This window comes from Rhagoletis pomonella, unplaced genomic scaffold, assembly GCF_013731165.1.
Source record: "Rhagoletis pomonella isolate Grant_MI unplaced genomic scaffold, Rhpom_1.0 Rhpom_scaffold_00003, whole genome shotgun sequence".
Lineage (NCBI taxonomy): Eukaryota > Metazoa > Arthropoda > Insecta > Diptera > Tephritidae > Rhagoletis > Rhagoletis pomonella.
The window spans coordinates 11449472-11471222 of NW_023458557.1; the positions used below are offsets into that span (position 1 = coordinate 11449472).

General features: G+C 41.8%; 1 protein-coding gene across 1 annotated transcript in view; it reads left to right on the forward strand.

The window, feature by feature from the left end:
• The window catches only part of LOC118735030, a 327594-nt gene that overhangs the window by 219375 nt on the left and 86468 nt on the right, over window positions 1–21751 (forward strand). The window contains exon 9 of the mRNA XM_036464622.1: window positions 19399–19955. Within this exon, the coding sequence (XP_036320515.1) occupies window positions 19399–19955 (557 nt within the window). The remainder of the gene's footprint in view (window positions 1–19398; window positions 19956–21751) is intronic.

Sequence of the window (21751 nt, forward strand, 5' to 3'; positions counted from 1 at the left end):
AACCCAACGATTTCGCCTACCTAGACGACGTCGTCGTCATAAGCTCCACCTTCGAGGAGCACGTACAAAACCTACGAGAAGTACTATCACGACTACAACGCGCGAATCTCCGCAATAACCCCGAGAAGTGCGACTTATTCAAGAAGGAACTCCGATACTTGGGTCATGTGGTCAGTGACATGGGAATCCACACCGACCCCGAGAAGGTAGCCGCGATCGAAGAACTAAAACCACCGTCTAATGTGAAGGAAGTACGCCAGTACCTCGGGATAGCCTCGTGGTACCGTCGCTTCGTGCCCGATTTCACCACGTTAAGCCAACCACTAACTGCACTCCCCAAAAAGGGTAAGCATTGGAAGTGGGTAGTCGAACAACAAGAGTCTTTCGACACCCTCAAGCGGAAGCTCGAGGCCCCCGTACTCGCCTGTCCGGATTTTAACGAGAAATTCACCCTACAGACGGACGCTAGTAACTTTGGCTTGGGAGCGGTATTGACAGAAGAATTAGAAGGAGGCGAACGCGTAATATCTTATGCCATCAGGAAATTGAGCAAAGCGGAGGTCAACTACTCGCCCACAGAGAAGGAGTGTCTTGCCGTCGTTTGCGGAATCCGGAAAATGAGGCCCTACCTAGAGGGATAGAGGTTCAAGGTGATAACCGACCACAGATTGCTGAAGTCCCGGACGCCCTATCACGGCAACCACTGGAGACCCTCCGGCAAGCGATAACGACGGAACCACGATGCACTTGGTGGCATAAGCGATTGGGCGAAGTACGCGCCAATCCGGAGAAATACGCGGACTACATGGTGCAGGACGGAAGTTATGCGTTCCAACCCACCTTCGCCAGCGGGTGTTACAGGAGAACCATGATGTACCCAGCGCCGGCCACATGGGCATCCGGCGGACAGTGGCGCGGATTGCCAACCGATATTATTGGCCAGGTATATTTCGGGATATCAGCCGCTATTTACGCCAGTGCGATTCCTGCCAAAAATACAAGGAAGGACAACAGAAACCAGACTGAAAAACGCTGTGACAGGTGGCTTCGAATCCCTTCGCAACGGTCTGCACAGACTTCGTCGGACCCCTACCGCGATCTACACATGGCAACACCATCCTACTGGTGTTCTTCGACCGTTTTAGCAAGTGGGTGAAGCTAGTCCCAATGAGACGCGCTATGGCAGAAGGCCTCCGCCGTGCGTTCAGAGAGCGAATTCTAGCGAGATTTTTCACGTTCCGAAGACACTCATCTCGGACAATGGCTTCAGTTCACCAGCACGCTGTGACTTGCCTGCCTGGCAAGTGCGCGCTATTAGGACTGCCTTTTCCGTTGGCCCGTGCGCGCGTTCTGGTTGGCTGCCACATGCTGCAGCGTGTGGTGCGCTAGCCCGCAGGTCTTGCAGCTGCCTGGCGAGTCGCATTCGCCGGTCGTGTGGGTGAGCGCAAGGCAGTTGATACAGTAACCCTGAACGCGGGCTACTCCCAATCGCTGTGGCGACTTCATCGCCTTGAAGGCCGGGCACGTCCGCAAGGCGTGGTACCGGTGGCAGAGCCGGCATTGCAGGCAGTTATCCATCTCCGCCTTCCATGATGCCATGATGTCTTCGATCTGGAAGTAGAAGCAAAGGCAGAGAAACGAGGAGTACTTGGGTACAATATTTAAACGGAAATTTAAGACCCTTAATATACAGATGGAAAATATGTATAGAATTATTTATTGTGCTTTTGGAAGGAAGTTTGACAAGTGGCCGCGTGATAACTCCATTTTGTGTACGGACTTCCACGACACGTATGTAGTTATCAGGGCCGTGGCGATCGTTTTCGATTCGTCCCAGTCGCCACTCGGTGGGGGGGAGCGAATCTTCTTTGATCACGAAGATGTCGCCTGGCTGAGGATCGCGTTGTGGGGGATTCCACTTGTATCTCTTCTGAAGATCTTTGAGGTAATCTTCTTTCCAGCGGCGACTAAATTGGTGGTGAAGTGCTTTGACTTTCTCCCACCGCTTTAGTAGAGAGAGGTCTTCCGCATTAGGCTCGGGAATGACCAATAGCGATGCACCTCGAAGGAGGTGACCCGGAGTAAGTACTGTCATATCAGCTGGGTCTTGGGGAGACCTTGAGTTGAGGACTGCTTCAATTCGCACCAGAAGCGTCGTAAATTCTTCAAAAGTAAACTTGTGGGTTGCAGCGGTTTTCTTTAGATGGATTTTAAAGCTTTTCACTGCAGTTATTCGCTTGCGAAGCTGACGAGCGGACGTGTTTTTGCTTGCTCTGTTATTTTTCGTTTGATTTGTCATTATGGACGATTTTTGTGGCAAATGCAATAAAGTATTCGCTAGGACTGACGCTCAGAAGGTGCCATGCAGTGGATTTTGCAGAAAAAGATTGCATCGCACTTGCTGCGAGGGTGGTTTGTCTGAATATGATATCAATCTTTTCAAAAAAATCGAAAAATTGGTTATTTGTGTCCTGGCTGTGTGGTTTTACCAAGGAGATTCAGTGAAACATATGATTCCCTTCTGGCCTCTCAAAGACATTATGTTGATGCCATAAGGAGTGCTTTTGATGCTAAGTTCAAGGAGTTATTTGCGCAATTTGATAATTTTAAATCCGAGACAAAATCTGAATTGCAAGCAATAAACGTCATGGACAACAACAATGCGTCGTGCCCACAAATGTTAGTGGACGAGGTTAGTTCTCTCAAAAGTGCTTTTGCTTGTTCATCAGATATTTTGGCGGGTAAAGTAAACAATGGCAAAAGCTTGTCTACTGTCGCTGTTGTGACATCTGCTCCTGCTGCTGTCTCAACCCTACACAAGCGAATAGTAACGCAATTAAAGAACAACAACATTGCGAAGTGCTTGCAAGTGTTAGTAGATGAAGTAAATTCTATCAAAAGTGCTGTTGCTTGCTCGCCGAACACCTCGGCAGGCAGTGTGAACAATAACAATAGTTTTCCTGCTGTCGCTCCTGAGTCTTCTAGTGCGGTCTCTCCCTTGCACATGTTATTTCGTACTAATGGTGGGAGTGCTGTGTCTACATCTGTTTCGACGCGATCCTCGCTTACTGCTAACAAAGTGTTTGTCACCAACTCGAAGTCAACAATCGGCGCAGCAGCTGAAAGTGACGCTGCTGCGCAGTCATCTGCCGTCGTTATTGACGTCGACGTTTCGCCGCCTGTGAATTGTGATTAAGCTGACGTTGTTAATGCTGAACTTGAAGCTGCTGATGCTGTTAATGCTACTGGCGCGGATGTGCCCGCCTCTCCTTCTCCTACCCCTCGGCGGACAGTGAAGAGCAAAAGAAGGAAGAAAAGTCGTAAGCCGGTGCGTGTGGTTGGATCCAATGACTGCAGTGATCTAGGTGTTGCAACTCCATTTAAGTGGTTGCATTTGTCATCTTTCTTGCCAATAGTTTCTTGTGATAACACTATTGAGTACGTGGGGAACCACACTGGCATTGATAAGCGACGCATTTCTTGCTACAAGCTCGTTAAAAAAGAGTCGAATCTGGAATCACTAACACACGTGAATTTTAAGCTTGGGGTCTGCGCCCCCGACTTCGATAATCTGATGAGACCTGAGTTGTGGCCAGCTAATGTTTCTGTTCGGCCGTTCCGTTTTTTTCAAAAATTGCCGCAACAAATGCAACTGAAGTAGCTCATGCGCCCTCGTGTAGTTGTTTATTATCAGAATCAGCTGACAGTACAAAGCCAGTCGATAGTACTGCTAGTGTGGTTGCACATAGTAAAATCAAAATTTGTTTCCAAATGTTTCTGGAATAAGAACTAATGCTGATGTAGTCCGCAGAGTGAGCTCACATTTGGATTTTGACATATTCGTCATCGTCGAAAGCTGGTTAACACCTAATTTCTTTGACTCAGAATTCTTCGATCCCGATCTATATAATGTTTATCGTAAGGACCGCGACGAAATCAGGTCGGGCCTGTCCAGAGGCGGGGGAGTGCTTATAGCAGTTCAGCGTAGATTGTGCTCGTCAATGGTTCAGCTTCAAAATAATGATTCTTTCCTCGAGCAGTTGTGCGTGAATGTTCGGAGTTCCTCTGAACTTCTCTTACATTCCACCGAGCAGTTGATTCGACATATATAGAGCGCACGTTGACAATGTTTTGAATCTCAGTTCAAGGATTGGCGAACACCACCTCTGTGTACTTGGTGATTTTAATTTGTGTAATGTATCCTGGAATAGCTTTAATAACTCCTCGTCTTTTACCACGGCTAATGCGACTACAGACAGTGAGTTATACGTAACTGATAGTTTCCTAAGTATTGGTCTTCAACAAATTAATGGAATTATAAATAAATTTGAGCGTATTTTAGATCTAATCTTCATTAGCAATAATGTAAGTTATTGGGTGTCTGAATGCCCATCCCCAATAACTCGCGCAAATAATCATCATATTCCTATGGAAGTTCATATTCAATTTTACGTTTTCGCTACTGTTCCTCTTGAGAGATGCCGACCAACTTTTAACTTTAGTTCGTGCAATTTTGAACTCTTAAATAGCCGTCTTCTTGATTATGATTGGAAACACATACTCAGTAATTTGGACGCTAACGATACATACAAAGTTTTTAAAAGTAGTGTGTATGAGGCGTGTGTAGAATTAGTGCCTTTAATTACAAGGAAGTTGTACAAGTTACCATGGTACAACAAGGATCTAAAGCGACTCAAAAATCGTAGAAATTGGCTTTTTAAAAGATTTAGGGCAACTGGGTCCCAATCTGTGTTTGTCAGTTATCAGTACTGCCTTAGGAACTTTAATTCCTTGGACAAGATTCTCTATAATAAGTTTATTAGCAAAAGTGAAGCAGACATTAAAAACAACCCTAAAGCTTTTTGGAGGTTTGTAAAATCTAAGAACGCTAGGTCGAGTGTACCGTCCTCAGTATTTTTGAATGACAAGGAGGCTAACACACCTGCTGAGGTAGCCAATCTCTTCGCAGAATTTTTCTCCTCCAATTATGTCTCCGATTCTAATGTGGCTTTTGAACGCTACCCTCTTTCAGATTCTGCCCTTAACTTAGGCGCATAAAGCACTCTTTTAAATTAGATTCTGATGGCCTCCCAGGTGCTATTCTCCAACGTTGCCCATCGCTTGTTCAGTCATTAACAATATTGTTAAATAAATCTCTTTCGTCTGGTTACTTCATTGACGACTGGAAAAATGCTTTCATCACACCACTTTACAAAAGTGGGAACAAGAACGACGTTCCGAGTTATAGGCCTATTTCCAAACTGGGCACTGTCCCAAAAGTTTTGGAATCAGAATCAGTTTGTCAAACAGAATCTCAATTTCGCCGTGAAAAGTTTAATTTGCCCTTACCAGCACGGGTTTGTTAGTGGGAGGTCGACTGTCTCCAACCTTGCTACATTCATGGAGGACTGTGTAGCTGCGATGCAGTCAGGTCTACAAGTGGACGTTGTGTACACAGACTTTTCGAAGGCGTTCGACAGAGTTTCGCATAAAGTCTTAATTAATAAGTTATCGCGATTGGGATTTCACTCAACTTTTCTGGAATGGATTAATTCCTATCTGTCCGATAGGCGTTGTACAGTTGCTTTTGATAACGTACTCTCCACTCCTTTTGTAGCTACGTCGGGTGTTCCCCAAGGCAGAATCTTTGGCCCTCTTTTATTAGTCTTATTCATAAATGATATTGGATCATGCTTCCAGTCTTCTAAGTATTTATTATATCCTGACGATCTAAAGGTTTACTCTGTGATCAGAACCTCACAAGACTCGTTTTTGCTGCAAGCTGAGCTTAATAACCTGCATTCTTGGTGCTCTCTTAATTCCTTATCTTTAAATGTTAGTAAATGTTCCTATTCCACTTTCACCAGAAAGCTTCTTACCATTCAAACCAATTACAATATTGGGGGCCACGATGTTAATTATGTCGCAGAGGTTACAGACCTAGGGGTTTACTTCGACTCAAAATTAACCTTCGCAACCCATATTAATTACGTAATTTCCAAAGCTTATGCAATGCTAGCATTCGTACGTCGTAATGGTCAGTTGTTTAAGGTTCCCTATACTCTGAAGCTTCTTTATGTCACGTTAGTGAGATCTAGGCTAAAGTATGCGTCTTTCATTTGGCGTCTCTATCAGGCCGTCTATATAAACCGGATTGAGAAGATTCAAAAAGTTTTTATTAAATTTGCCTTGCGTTCTCTAAAATTTTCTGTGCCTATACCTCCGTATACTTCTCGTTGCCAATTTCTTAATTTAAGCTCGTCAAATACTAGGCGTTATTTCCTCGCAGCCTCTTTTGTGGCCAAAATATTGGAGGGCATAGTCGATTGTCCTAATCTTTTGGATAAGTTAGCATTAAACGTTCCGTCTCATAATCTGCGTCGTGTTTCTTTATTCTACCTGGGATTTCCAAAAACTAACTATGTTAAATAGTCTCTCTCATTTGGAACAGTTCGTTTTGTCCTACTTAATTATTTTAGGTAGTGTATAAGCTCTCTTGTTTTATAGTCAGTAAGGATTCTATTCCATTTGATTAAATAAATAAATAAATAAATAAAAAAATAAAAAGATTCCCACAAGCCGCCCATGTGGGGGGCGCTGGGTGGTATATATTGCCAGTTGATGCCTTGTGGGTCATATTTTTTGACAATGTCTGCGGAGTATTCGTTAAGGAATTTAACGAAGTCGCGTTCTGTAGCACGCTGGGCGTTAATGAACGTTCTTCCATTGTCGCTCATCATTTTTGAGGGGAAGCCTTGTCTGCTAACAAAGCGGGCGAATGCTGCTCAAAAAGCCTCGGTTGTAAGATCCGAGCATAGCTCGATATGTACTGCCTTTGTGGAAAAACAGACAAAAGCTGCAAGGTATTCCTTGATAAGGGTGGTAGATCTTAGCACCGATGCTTTAATTTGGAATGGCCCAGCAAAATCTACTCCAGTTGTAGAAAATGGGAGTGAGAAACTGCAGCGCTCAGGGGGTAGAGCGGCCATTATTTGGGTGCGTGTTTGTTGCTTGTAAAGCGTGCACACTTTGCATTGAAAAATGCATTTTTTAATTCATTTTCATTGCCTTACCATTTGCAGCATTAATCGCGTTTCTACGTGAAGAAGCAACGAGTGTAAAAACTCCAAATATAGCTGGCAGAACCTCGATTCTGTAGGGAGAATTATTGGGTGCCTTTCATTGTAGCTCAACGTGGAATGTGCTAATCGGCCATTAACCCGGAGAAGTCCGTCTTTGTCCAAGGAAGGATTGAGAAGAAGAAGCGGACCTTTTTTGTTAATTGGCTTTTTATCATGCCAAGCGCTTTTTTCGCTCGGAAAATGGCGAGATTGCGCTGCGTTGATAATACGCATTTTTGCATGTTGGAATTCGTTATGTGTCAGACGTAGATTGGTGATTGTAGCTAACCCCTTTGATTTGTTGCGGGCATTGCTCACGAAGCGGAACATGTATGCAGTAACGCAGAGTGCTCGAGAGAAGGAAGAAAAGCGATCAAGAAAATCGACCTCTTCTTCGAGCGCGTGATATGCCTCCACCTTGCGCTTTTCTGGTGGAGATGGACTGCATGCATTTGACCTTGGCCATGCATCCATGTGGCAAGAGAGCCATTTTAGTCCGTGCCACCAGAGTGGGAATTTGCCAGGTCCTGCGGTTTGCAACCACGGGTGCCGAGGTCGGCTGGATTGTCTTGGCTGGCAACATGGCGCCATGTACCGGTTAGAAGATATTCCCAGATTTGGGAGGTACGATTGGATATATATGTCTTCCATGTACATGGTGGCTTTTCAAGCCAAGCTAGCACAATCTCTGAATCTGACCATAAGAATGTGTTGCACGATTCTAATTTGAGCTGTTTTCGAACAGTTGCGACCAGTTTTGCGAGTAAGACTGCACCACACAGCTCCAGGCCTGGCAAGCTTACCGTCTTCAATGGTGCGACTTTGCTTTTCGCAGCCAAGAGAGTGGTATATCCTTGGTTGATAGCATCTACGTGGATGTAAATCGCAGCGCAATATGCTTTTCCCGAGGCATCGCAAAACCCGTGGATTTGGGTATCTTGCCCCAGAGTAAAATTAACCCATCGAGGGATTTCGATGTAGCAGATGGCTGGCAGACTTTCTGCGAACTGTTGCCATTTTGCTAAGGCTATGGGTTTGGCACATTCGTCCCGATCAACGCCATCCAGCCAAAGTTCTTGAAGCAGAATCTTTGCTTGAATCATCACTGGCGACAGCCATCCTGCCGGGCCCAAAAGTTTTACGACAGAGGATAAGATTTGTCGCTTTGTGACGGCATTCGATGTCGCTGCTGGCAGAATGGTGTAGGAAAATTTATCTGTAAGTGGTTGGAACAGTGACCTACTACCTTATCTGTTAATAAATGACAGAAGACGCCTTTTGAGGCACTCATCCCGATAAACTCGATCATTCATTGTCCCGGATGGAAAAAGAGAGCTTTCCAAACCATCTGGTTTTTTGGAAATTTGGACTTCAGCTTACAACTTTCAGGGGCATCTTGACGACTTGCAGCAGTATAAAAATCTTGACCTGCAATATATTTTGAATTTTTAAAGCAGTAGGTTTCGTAGTCCATAACGATGAAGTTGCATTTTTTAATTTAGAATTCATACAACTTCCGACTGCGGGATTTCGCTGAACATTCTTCTTTGCGCCTCGGTCTGGCGCTGTTTGAGCTGTAGAACATCTCAATGAAGCTTTCCGCTTTACCTTTTGTACGAAAAACTGCGATCTCCGTACGGATTTTGTAACATAACGCGACAAAACCTTCGGATCTCGCGAAAACGCACTGAGGACCTTCCGAGTACTGTTTTTATCACTTTGGCCATGCAAACACCCGCTCCCTGGCTTTCTCGTAACTGCCAGGCCTTATTTGTACCGATTAAAGCCCTGCAATCTGTCGAATAGTGCAATCTTTAATTTTTAGCAATTTTACGTGTACTTAAGGTCAGATCATTTATAAACACGTGCAAAATGGGTTGTCTCGTTTCTAACTCGGTTGCCATTTTTAACTCAACTAGGAATCAAATTCAAATTAAATTTCTTCCACGTCCAACTTAGCTCATGGTCAACTTATGGTATTTTAATTTCAAAATATTGAAATCTTTTTGGGTAAGTTATAAGCTTCCCAAAGTGTCGCAGTTTTGGTTTGTCCATCCTTTAGCTTTAGATAGAATCAGTCGTAAGCAAAAAAAGAAAAATATTGTAATTTCTTTAAAAATGTAATTTTTTCAAACTTCAGGGCACTTTCGGCACGTGAAGGCACCCTTTGCAACGATGTATCGCTTATGGAAATCGGACATCAAATAAAAATGTTATATAAAAAAACGATTTAGCTATTTTACAGATGTCTGATAAGTTGGCATACGGTATGGCGTAAAACAAAAAAAAAGTTGTTCATAGTTCAAGAGTTCTTGAAAAGGAGAAAAAAAGTTCTGGATATTTTGAAAAAAAAAAATTGTCTCAAAAGTTGTGTTTTTGGCGGAATTTTGCAGAACTTTCTTTTTCCTTCTCAGAAACTCTAGAACTTGTGGAAAGTTACTCAGAACAGTACTAAATTTTGTTTTATTTTTTAATTTTAACTTCTTTGACTTTTTGGAAAATGTTTTTTTCGGCGTAATTTTGCAAAACTTTCTTTTTCCTTAGCAAGAACTCTAGAACTTTTCAAAAGCTACTCAGAACAGTTTTAAATTTTATTTTCTTCAAAAAAATTACTTTTTTGACTGTTTCGAAAAAATTGTTTTATCGGCGTGATTATGCAGTACTTTCTTTTTTCTTCTCAGGAACTGCAGAACTATTGAAAAGCTGCTCAGAACAGTTTTAATTTTTATTTATTTTTCAGGAATTTAATATTTAAAAAAAAAAAATGTTTTTTCGGCGTAATTTTGCTGAACTTCCTTCTCAGGAACTCTAGACCTATTGAAAAGCTACTCAGAATACTTTTAATTTATATATTTTTCAAACGTTCAACTATTTTGGAATTTTTTTTACGCGTAATTTTGCAGACCATTTTGTTTCTTTTTCTGAAACTCTAGAACTATAGAAAAGCTGCTCAGGACAATTCTTTATTTGCCTTTTAGCCACATGTCGTATGCCCCGTGAATCTGGCATACACAGCTTTAAAGCAATTTTTTTTTTTGTCAAAATATCCAGAACTTTTTTTCCTTTTCAATAACTCTAGAACTATTGAAAAGCTACTCTGAACAGCTGTTGTTGTGTCTTTTTGCGCCATACCGTACGCCAACTACACAGACATATTTTACAGGGCGCCGAAAAAATTGTTTACTTGGAAATTTGATCTTGTTTTCGGTCCACACATTTTGGCTCGTTCTATTATATATACATATGTCTGTATATATATATAAAGCAATATCACAGTATATTTATGTATTTACTATTGTTAAATTATATTTTAAAGACATTGATAATTGATGGCATATTAAATCCATGCTTTTCAATAGTTCTAGAGTTTCTGAGAAGAAAGTTCTGCAGCTCAGAACAGTTTTAATTTTTATTTTTTTCAAAAATTAACTTATTTGACTTTTTTGAAATTAATGTTTTTTTCGGCTAATAATGCAGAACTTTCTGTTTCCTTCTCAGGAACTCGAAAACTATTGCAAAGCTACTCAGAACACTTTAAATTTTTATTTATTTCAAACATTCAACTTTTTGGAAAAAAAAATGTAAGCGTAATTTTGCAAAACTTTTTTTCCTTTTTAGGAACCCTAGAACTATTGAAAAGCTGCTCAGAACATTTTTTTATTTGCCTTTTTGCCACATGTCGTATCTGGCATACACAATTTTTAAAGCAATTATTTTGTCAAAACATACAGAACTTTTTTTTCCCTTTTAAGATCTCCAGAGTTATTGAAAAGCTACTCAGAACAGCTTGTTTTTGTCTTTTTACAGAGTGCCGAAAATTTGTTTACTTTCCTGAAATACTGTCCTAGTGAGTGTTCAAAATCCCTTGGAAAATTGAGCTTGTTTTCGGCCCATACATTTTGATACGTCTTATTATACACACATATGTGTGTATATATACATGGTGTCCCAGAAGTAACCTGCCAAACTTGAGAAGGCAGGTGGGGTGGTAAACTCCCTGATAAGCAAAAATTTTTCAAGTAAAAGTGTCACCGTTTTTGAAATATTTAAATTTTTTTAATTAAAGAAAAATCGTGCCTTTTCATGTATTTTCTTTAACTGCATCTACAAACAAGGCTATACTTAGTAAATTTTTTATGTAAAATACTTCCAGATATTTGGTTCTCCATATTCAAATGCAATGTGGTTAAGATATATTAAGGAACCATCATAAAATTATGACTATTTTGGGATTTTAAAATTTTTGATATTTTCTTCCCCAACTTTGACAATCTCTGGTGAACAAAAATGTACTGAGCTATAACTTTACATCACATAAAAAAATATCATCACATTAATAAATATTTCAGAAATGTGCCACTCTTACTATTTCGAATAGAATAAAAAAAGTTATAGCCGCTTTTATGGGTAAAGGACTGAGACACGCTAGAATGTATTTAATAGATTTAAATTTAAGTTGCTCTTGTCCATCGACCAATGACATGCTAAATAGTACAAAGGTACATTATTACCTGCTCCTGACATTATTTTATGTTACTTACCTGAATTCGGACTAGAGTCTATAACAAGTCTATCAATATTTTTTGTGAAGGATGGGTTCACGTGAAATAAAATATACATGAGTTGTTTGAAGGAAAGTTTATTCATTTCTTGATAAAATATGCTCAAATTGGCGACCTTCTACTCTAATACAAGCTCGGCACCTTTTAGAGATCTTAAACTCAGTATTTGTTCCCGCAAATGCTCTTCGTTTTGAATTGTTTTTGAGTTGTCCTTAAGATAGCCCCAGCAGAAAAAATCTAATGGATTCAGGTCTGGCGATCGAGCGGGCCACGTGATTGGCCCGTATCGTCCAGTCCATCGGCAAGGATGAGTTTCGTCTAAATGAGCTCTTACTTCACGCCCGTAGTGAGCAGGGCACCCGTCATTTTGCAGCCATAGTCTTCGCCGCAGGTTTAAGGGTACATCTTCTAAAAGAGTTGGAAGCCGTTCCTGAAGGAACTCTAAATAACTGTGACAGTTGAGCGTTGGCGGCAGTTCCACAGGTCCCAATATCTGACAAATAAATCGTGAGGATTGTCTATGTGAAGGTTATGTAAATTAAAATAACCATAACGTTTGCATGATAATTCATTGCTCCAAATTATTTTATTAAAAAAGTTGGGGTCTGATTCATGCATTCGCAACATTTCACGGTAAAATCTAACCCTCGAGAGGTAATCTCTTTCTTGTAGAGCCTGAACACGTTGAATGTGGTAGATATGAAATCGATGGTCTTTTAAAGCTTTGTGAACTGTAGTTTTTGGTATTCCCGTCCGTCCTTCCATCATTCTCACTGAAGTCGATGGACCTAATTCCACTTCCTCTAACACAACTTCAACATCTACCGTTGCAGGACGTATTGTTTCGCCGCCACGCCTTCCAGGTATGCGACCTAAGGAAAGTGAAAAATGATAGTTAACAAGTAAGCAAACAAGAAAGGTGTAAAAATCACTTGGGGTATCGCCCTGCATAGTCTTTGAGCAGCTCTGGCATTACAGCAAGCTTCACCGTAAATTAGGTGAATATCAGCATATTCATGCGTCGTATACTCCGTGTTCTCTGTCATAATATTAATAACACAATGTTCGAAGGGTCCAATTTCACAAAATCCACTTTCACTAATTCCGGTAAGTAACATAAAATAATGTCAGGAGCAGGTAATAATGTACCTTTGTACTATTTAGCATGTCATTGGTCGGTAGCAAGAGCAACTTAAATTTAAATCTATTAAATACATTCTAGCGTGTCTCAGTCCTTTGCCCACAAAAGCGGCTATAACTTTTTTTTCTATTCGAAACAGTAAGAGTGGCACCTTTCTGAAATCTTTATTAAATGAGCAATTTTTTTATGTAATGTAAAGTTATAGCTCGGTACATTTTTTTTCACCAGAGATAGTCAAAGTTGGGGAAGAAAATATCAAAAAGTTAAAAATCCCAAAATAGTTATAATTTTATGATGGTTCCTTAATATATTTTATCTACATTGCATTTCAGCATAGAGAAGCAACTATTTGGAGGTATTTTACATAAAAAATTTACGAAGTATAGCCTTGTTTGTAGATGCAGTTAAAGAAAATACATGAAAAGGCACGATGTTTCTTTAATTCAAAAAAATTTAAATATTTCAAAAACGGTGACACTTTTACTTGAAAAATTTTTGCTTATCAGGGAGCTCACCACCCCACCTGCCGTCTCCTCAAGTTTGGCAGGTTACTTCTGGGACACCCTGTATAATCACAGTAGATATATTTATATATTTACTAATGTTATTTTGTATTTTAAAGACATCGATAATTGATGGCATATTAAATCCATGCTGTTAAATAGTTCTAGAGAGTTCTGCAAATCACGTCGATGAAAACATTTTTCCGAAAAATTCGAAAAGGTCAAATTTTTGAAAAACAAAAAATTTAAAACTGTTCTGAGTATCTTTTCAAAAGTTCTAGAGCTCTTGAAAATAAAAAAGAAAGTTCTGCAAAATTACGGCGATAAAACAATTTTTTCAAAAACGTCGAAAAAGTTAAATTTTTGAAAAAAATTAAAACTAAAACTGTTCTGAGTATCTTTTCAAAAGTTCTACAGTTTTCTTTTTCCTTCTCAGGAACTCTAGAACGTTTGAAAAGTTAGGTTAGGTTAGGTTGAGATGGCTAGGGAGAGTGAATCCCCCTTACACTTAGGCCAACTAAAGGCCCATTGTGATACCATTCGCAATCTTTGTTCCGCTATGATGTTGCGGCACTTACTTGGGATCAAACTAATTCGTTAACGTGACGAACGTGATACCTCTGCAAGGCCTTGTAGAGAGGGCCTTCCGAACGTCTTCTGCTGGGTGCAGGGCACTCGCATATAAGGTGCTATACACTCTCTTCCTCTTCTTCGCATCTGCAGCTGCGACAGTAATCGGGCGCGCTCACTCCCAATCTCGAAGCAGGTGTGCCGATTAGACAGTGACATGTAAGTATTCTTGTAAGAATAGATACCTCGGTGCGTTCTAAGAGTGTAGTTGTGCGCTTTTTATTGTAGGCAGGCCATGTAAGCCTAGCCGTTATACAGGAGGAGAGGTTTCTCCAGAGTTCGTTTGCTGCTTGTACGGTGCTATTCCTGGCATGTAGCTTGAAAGTGGCCATTGGTATACCTACCATGTGCTTCCCCGGAAGGATGGGGGTGGTCGTACCATTCCTCGCCAGTTCGTCAGCTTTGCAGTTGCCCTCAATATCTCGGTGTCCAGGCACCCAAATGAGTTGTATTCTATAATGCTGGGCCATCTCGTTTAGAGATCTGCGGCATTCAGTGAGAGACTTTGTGTTGTCTACGCATGAGTCTAGAGCTTTCAGGGCTGCTTGACTGTCAGAGAAGATAAAGACCTGTCTTTCCCCCTTGGGTATTCTTGCTAGATACCGAGTGGCCTCCTGAATAGCCAGCACCTCCGCCTGGTATACACTGCAATGGTCTGGAAGGCGAAAAAATATTTCCAGTTCCAGCTCCGGGGAGAAGACTCCTCCCCCGACCTTTCCGTCGAGTTTGGAGCCATCAGTGAACATATTTATAGCGTTGCGTATATGGTGAGGCCTGGTGTCCCAGTCCTTTCGAGTTGGTATGGTATTATATTATATAGTTTTTGGTGAAGGTGTTTGATGGTATGCAGTAGTCAGTCCCTGCAGGTATCGGTATGGGTGCCCTTGTCCCTAGGATTGTCGAATGGCCTGATGGACTATAAGTCCAGAAGCCTGCCTCTCTAAGTCTTAAGGCTGCTATAGTGGCTATTTCCCGAGCTACCAGATCAAGCGGGGGCAGATGTAGGACCGCGTTAAGAGCTTCGGTCGGGGAGGAACAAAGAGCTCCACTTATGGATAGCTCTTCACTCCTTTGTACCTTTTGAAGTTGCCTGAGCGCTGTTGTCTTATCGAGGGTAGGCCACCATGCTAGGGCTCCGTAAAGCAGAATCGGGCGAACAATGGAAGTGTAGATCCAGTGAACTATCTTAGGTGAGAAGCCCCACGATACACCGATCGCCTTTTTACATGTGAAAAGTGCCGTGGTAGCTTCCGTGATGCGTTCCATTGTGTTGTCATTCCAGAGCAGTTTGCTGTCAAGAACTACTCCAAGATACCTGGGAATGCGTTTAAATTCCAGGCGTGAGCCATCGAGTTTGGGTGGTATAAGAGCCGGCACTTTGTATCGCCTTCTAAAGAGGACTAGCTCTGTTTTAGCTGGGTTCACCTCAAGACCGGTGTTTTTGGTCCAAGTAACGAGTGAGCCAAGAGCAGCTTCTATAAGATCACATAGAGTTTGAGGAAATTTTCCCTGTACGATAACCGCTACATCATTGGCATATGCGACTACCCCATATCCATCCACCTCCATGCGCAGGAGCAGTTGGTTCAGAGCCGAGGTAATAGCAAAGGGGATGACTTTGTTGAATGCCCCTGCTATGTTCAAAAATGCTACTAATGCAAATTCCTTTGCTTCTAGTCATTGCTCAATTTTTGAGCTAGCGTGTGGAGGGCAGTCTCCGTGGATCTGCCCTTGCTGTAGGCAAGTTGTGCATTGGGTAACAGAGCTGAGTTAATCGATTGTCTTATATAAGTCTCCAGGAGTCTTTCCAGAGTCTTAAGTAGAAAGGATGAAAGGGTGATAGGCCTAAAATCGCCAGGTTTAGCATGAGAGGCTCTGCCTTCTTTCGGTACGAACACTACCTTGACTTCTGTCCAGGCTCCGGAAATGTAACCGAGTTTTAGACAGCTGGTGAATATGGTCTTTAGCCATGGCCTTGTATGCTCCATGGTGTGTTGTAGCTGGGCCGGATATATTCCATCCGGTCCTGGCATCTTATAGGGCTTGAAGTTAGGTATGGCCCAGCAGATTTTCCGGTCGCATACGATTTCGTTGATGAGCTGTGGTGTAGCCTCTGCTGATTCTGGATCATATCACGTGCCACCGTTGCTTTCTGGGAAGTGATTATTCAAGAGTACTTTAACGGTTTCTGAACTTGAGTCAGTCCAGGACCCATCATCTTTTTGGATATAGCTAGGTGCTGTAGGTGAGTTTGCGAGTACCTTACGGAGTCTAGAGGCTTCGGATGTAGTCTCTATCCCGCTACAAAAATCACTCCATGAGGTGCGTTTCGCTTTCCTGATGGCTTTCTTGTATAAGTTAAGTGTCGATATATATTATGCCCAAGATGTCACTAGGGCGTCGCGCTTAGCAGCATTGAAAGCTTTCCTGAATTCTTTCGAAGTTTATTTAGATCGGAGGACCACCAGAGAGGCCTCCCTGGTTTTCCTCTTGGGACATGCCTTGATAAGCGCTGTCTCGCAACTCTCAGCAAAAAAGCTAACAAGGTGATCAAGTTCCTCCCTACTTTCTGGTGCATTAAATGGTTCAGAAGGTAGGTTCATATATACAAGTTTTCTGTAATACCCCCAATTAGTTTTCCTGAGCCTAATATGCCAAATTCTATGAACCTGTGGTCTGAGAAAGAGTGCTCCTTTAGGAGCCTCCACGCAGAGATGTGATTACTGTAAGATTCACTAACGAGGGTGATGTCAAGAACTTCCCTTCGATTGGTTGTGATAAATGTAGGGTCACTTCCCGAGTTGCAAATAGCCAGATTTGTGCTTAGTTATAAAGTGACTCACCTCGTTCGTTTATGTCGATGCTGCCCCATTGGTTATGATGGCCATTTGCGTCCCCTCCCAGCAGTAGCATCGTGTCCATCGGGTTTGTATTTTTAACCAGCTCCATTAGTGCTGTGAGTGGGAAAGGGAGGCCAGCCTGCATTTTCTTCGCTCTATTTCTAGGCTTACCGTGGTGATGTATCCAGTGCTGAATTGTGGTAGGGTAAAAGAGTTTATATTAGTTTTGACTAAAATACAGGTGCGGGGTCTTCCCTTACCCTGAACACTGAATAGCTTGTACTTCGGGGTCCGCAAGCCACAGATCCTATTACCAGTGATCCATGGCTCTTGGACCAAAGCGATGTCTACTTCACCTGAAGACACTTGAAGCAGGAGCGCAGCAGATGCTGCTTTACTGTGATGGGTGTTGATTTGGAGTACCTTCATCACGCGAATCTCTCCTCTCTACCACCGCCATGTTGGCTTCGCCATCGCTGAGAAGCTCACGCTCTGTATAAAGCCTCTGTAAGGCTTCACCTACTTCGGAGCTGGATGAGGCGTACCCACCCAGCTCTTCGGTTGCTTGGTCGTCGTCTTCCATCTCGTGGTCGCTGGGTGGCTCGTCCGTCCCTATACAGGCTGCAAGGTTTACTAGGGCTTCGGTGTCAGTTTTGTAAACTTTTAGCGTTGTTTTCCAAAAGCCATAGCTCACCCTGTAGTCGCTTTTTGCGAGTGCTTCCAGACTCTCGTCATTTAGGAGGACTACCTGCATCGTTGCTCGCTCAGTTGGCTCTGGGTTAACAACCCTCCAGTTGTGTGTAGGGATGGTGGGATTAAACTCCTGCAGCATTTCTAAGATATCTACAGGTTCGGACGGCGTAACGGGTACCCAGGCTCTCGCTCTGGGACGCGATGGGATGTCCCTGGCCTCCACAACTTTTAGGCGGGCCCCCGGAAACACCTCCCCTACTCTGCTAATCGCCGCTTTGTACAGCTCTGCCGATCTGCTGTCGTCACAGGCTATCAATTTGACGTTCCCCTGGAACCAGCCCGCGTCCGTACACGACGGAGGTGGTCCAGGGTTTTCCCTCTTGACCTGCAAGTCAACTTTCGCCAAAGCGGCTTCGACCCACCTCCATTGGTTTCTCGGGATCCTGCCTTCTTCGTCGCTCTCATCCATAACGCCAATAACCTATCGGTTTTTAGCTATCTCCGCAAAAGATCGAGTCCAGGCACCTTGTGTCTTGGCCCTTTTCGGTGCCAGTGCCGGGGCTTCCTCCACGGATCTCTGACGCTTTGCAGCATCAGTCTTCCCGTATAAGTTAAGGTCGAAGTCCGGGATAATCTTCTTAGCCCACTCTATGTCTTCTTGTACCTTCACGAAGTCCTCCTCCGAGACCTGATCCTCCCTAATCAGTGAGATGGCCTGGCGGCGGAGGATTCGTGACGCGGTACGTCGATCTTGGTGGGTAGCCTTCGCAGGGTCAGTTCGAATGAAGTCCTTGGCCCTATCGCAGGTCACCATGTTCCTGGGTCCACCCCCAGTGGGCGGCCAGAAGCTGTTCGCTGAGTGAGTGTTTCGGAGCGCCGGACTCCCGTACTGGAGTAGGAAGTTTGTGATGTGATGTGATGATGTGATGATTCCATATTTTGTCCCACGAGACGCGGAGAAGGGGAACGTCCGCCCGGGCAGAGATCCGCTGTACGCGGGTAAGGCTAGTTGGCTCTGAAGGTCGCCTGGTATCCGGAGCACTCCTTTCGCGACTGGGCTTGATGAAGGGCCCCAGCCAGGCTGATCTTCGGCACGGGTCGTATGACACCTTTATCCGGCCCTGAAAAGAGAAGGGAGGGAAGAACTGGCAAGGAATTTGGTCAGAAAGGGAAGCATAGGTGTAGGGATTTAGGAGGGGTCGCCACTCGAATTAGCCGCCAAGGCGTTACCAGGTGTCCCCACGGGGAGGCCCCTTTTATTAGGGGGATGCTAATCGCAATACAACTAAACACCTACGAGTCGACGCTGTGTGCAAGTGGGGGATGTCGCGTGTGTGCAAGTCGATCAAAGACAACCTTTGACAAGTTCCTCAGAACAGTATTTAATTCGATTTAATTTTTTTAATTTTAACTTTTTCGAATTATTGGAAAAATATGTTTTTTCGGCGTAATTTTGCAGAACTTCCTGTTTCCTTCTCAAGAACTCTAGAACTATTGAAAAGCTACTCAGAACACTTTTAATTTTAATTTTTTTAAACATTCAACTTTCTTGAAAAAAAATCGCATAATTTTGCAGAGCTTTTGGTTTCCTTTTTAGGAACTCTAGAACTATTGAAAAGGTCCTCAGAACAGCTTTTTTTGTCTTTTTGGGTCATACCGTACACCAACTTTACAGACATATTTTACAGGGCGCCGAAATAATTGTTTACTTTCCTAAAATACTCTCCTAGTGAGTGTTCAAAATCGCTTGGACTAAATTGATCTTGTTTTCGGCCCATACATTTTGATACGTTCTATTATACATATATATATACATATATAAAGCATAATCACAGTATATTTATATATTTACTAGTTATTTTATTTGTTTTTTATTTGTTGAATATAATGTTATTTTATATTTTAAAGGCATTGATAATTGATGGCATATTAAATCCATGGTTGCCTGCAAAGCTCGACAATATCTTGGTACAAAGGGACTCGAATATGCTATTAATACATTCAGTGGATGGATACAAATTGGAGTGCAACATGCGATTTGACATGTGTTGGTTTGAAGTTAGTGGCAAATATTTTGGCAGAACAGCTGGTATCCTAGGCACAATGAATAACGAGCCGTTTGACGATTTCATAACACCTTCTAATTCCATTGCTAAATCGAATGATATTTTTACTGATGCTTGGAACTCAAATATCTGTAATAAAAAAAGAGCGAAGAAGGCGTCGACAGTTAAATTTACGGGGCCTTTTGAAATATGCCAACAATTATTTTCATCATTCACACATTGCGCAAATCTTGTGGATCCAGAACATTTTATAACCATTTGTATGGAATTAGGTAATAAATCAAATAAAGGTAATTCAGGACATTCATCACTCAAGGGATACTGTACTGCTGCAGTTGCATATATAGAAGTTTGTCGGCTTGCTAAAATTCCAATGCGAGTGCCGCAACAATGTATATTGTAAGTACATAAATCTTGATTAAATATAATTAATATTTGTAATACACTAAGGTCTTTTTATATGCGCTTTTTTATGCGGATTTGAATTTATGCGGTTTTTCAAACTATTTTTCGCAATATCGATTTTAATTTTTGAGAGTTGGTATTACTTTTTTTCAGTGTGTGGGAGTCAATGCTTTTGATAATTAATTTATCTTTGTATTATTATATAATTGAAGTATTCGTTGTGTTTTTTTTATTTTGCTTAATTCTTAAAAAAACTATTACCACACAATGAAAACGAAAACAAACGAATGTTCTTTTATTTAATGACTTTAAAAAAAAAATATTTCTGTTGTATATCTGCAATACTATGCATTTAAGTAAGTATGACAATTTTTGAAACGGTTGTTACCCTGGGATTCAGTAATTCAGTCTCATATCAAGTCACTAAATTTGAGATTAGCAATTAGTGACTATTTTTGTGACTTGAGATGATTTGGGTATTCAGTGGGAGAGAGTCACTAAAAGTTCACCAAAAATGTGTGGTGAAAACAAACACAGACAGTGAACTGATAGCATTTATGTATCTCTTTTGCCCGCGGCACGCAAAGAGACGCAATGGCCGAAAGGACAAAGCATTAGGCTGCCGGTCGAGAGGGTCCTGGTTCGAGGTCTCCTCGATCGTAGAGGATTTTTAAATTTTTTATTTAGTATTTTTTATTCTTTTTTTTTTTTTTAATAATCTTTAGATTTAAATGTTTTAAAAACAAAAAAATTATTATTTTTTCAATGAATTTTCATAATATTAAAGAATTTGGGTTTATTTCCTAATGAAATTGCTGTTGAACAAATTTCCTCGCTTCATTTTTGCGTTTTTTGTTTTAATAAAATGGAAAGAAGTTATCCTTTCCTCCATATTTTTATTTCTGTGACCTGCTCTTAGCCGGCTGACAAATTAGTGACTTATTTTTTAGACTAGAGACGTGAGAAAGCGTACTGAATACCAAATAGTCTCAAAATCCAAGTTCGTCACCAGAAGTCACTATTAGTGACTAGAGACCGCTTACTGAATGCCAGGGTTAGTCTTATTAAAACAAAGTGAGGCTCCACACTTCTCACAGCTGGTTTGTGTGTGTCCCATACATCCAGGCATTTTGCACCTTCCACGAGGGCAATTTTCTGGCCAATGTCTAAAATTATCTGATCGCAGATCCATAGCCTTTTTTTTGCTTGAAGCTCCTTTTCAACGCTGCTTCCAACACTAGGTCTCCCACGCCTGTTGGAGGTTTCGGAAGCACGACCAAGATTGCCAAGAACGGCCGATAACTTCAGTCTATATTGACATAAATTCAGGTTTTCTACACCATTCAGGTCTTTATAAACAAGCCACGAATTTATAACGGACATATCAATGACATGGTAAAAAATACGAAGATACCATTTCCTGCTTCTCGTGCTTATACGGTATCTGCCAATGAAGCTGTCAGCTGGATGGACATCAGATCCACTCCGCCCATATGTGCATTGTAATCTTTTATAATCATGCATGCAACATTGATTTTCTTTTTTTTTTAGCTTTGTAAAATCTTCCAATTTTAGACACGGCTCCTGCTTCAACAAACGATGACAGGAAAGTCACAACTTTGTTGTCCTCCCAGGTAACAGCCACTAATTTAACACCTTCCAAGTTGGCTACTTGTTCTTCTTAAAAACCGCGAGGAAAATATTTTTTCATTATGACTTTTTTGTCCATAAACTTGCAATTTACCTATTTATTTGGTTGGACGATACCTAGACAAAAAATTCCTTTTTTT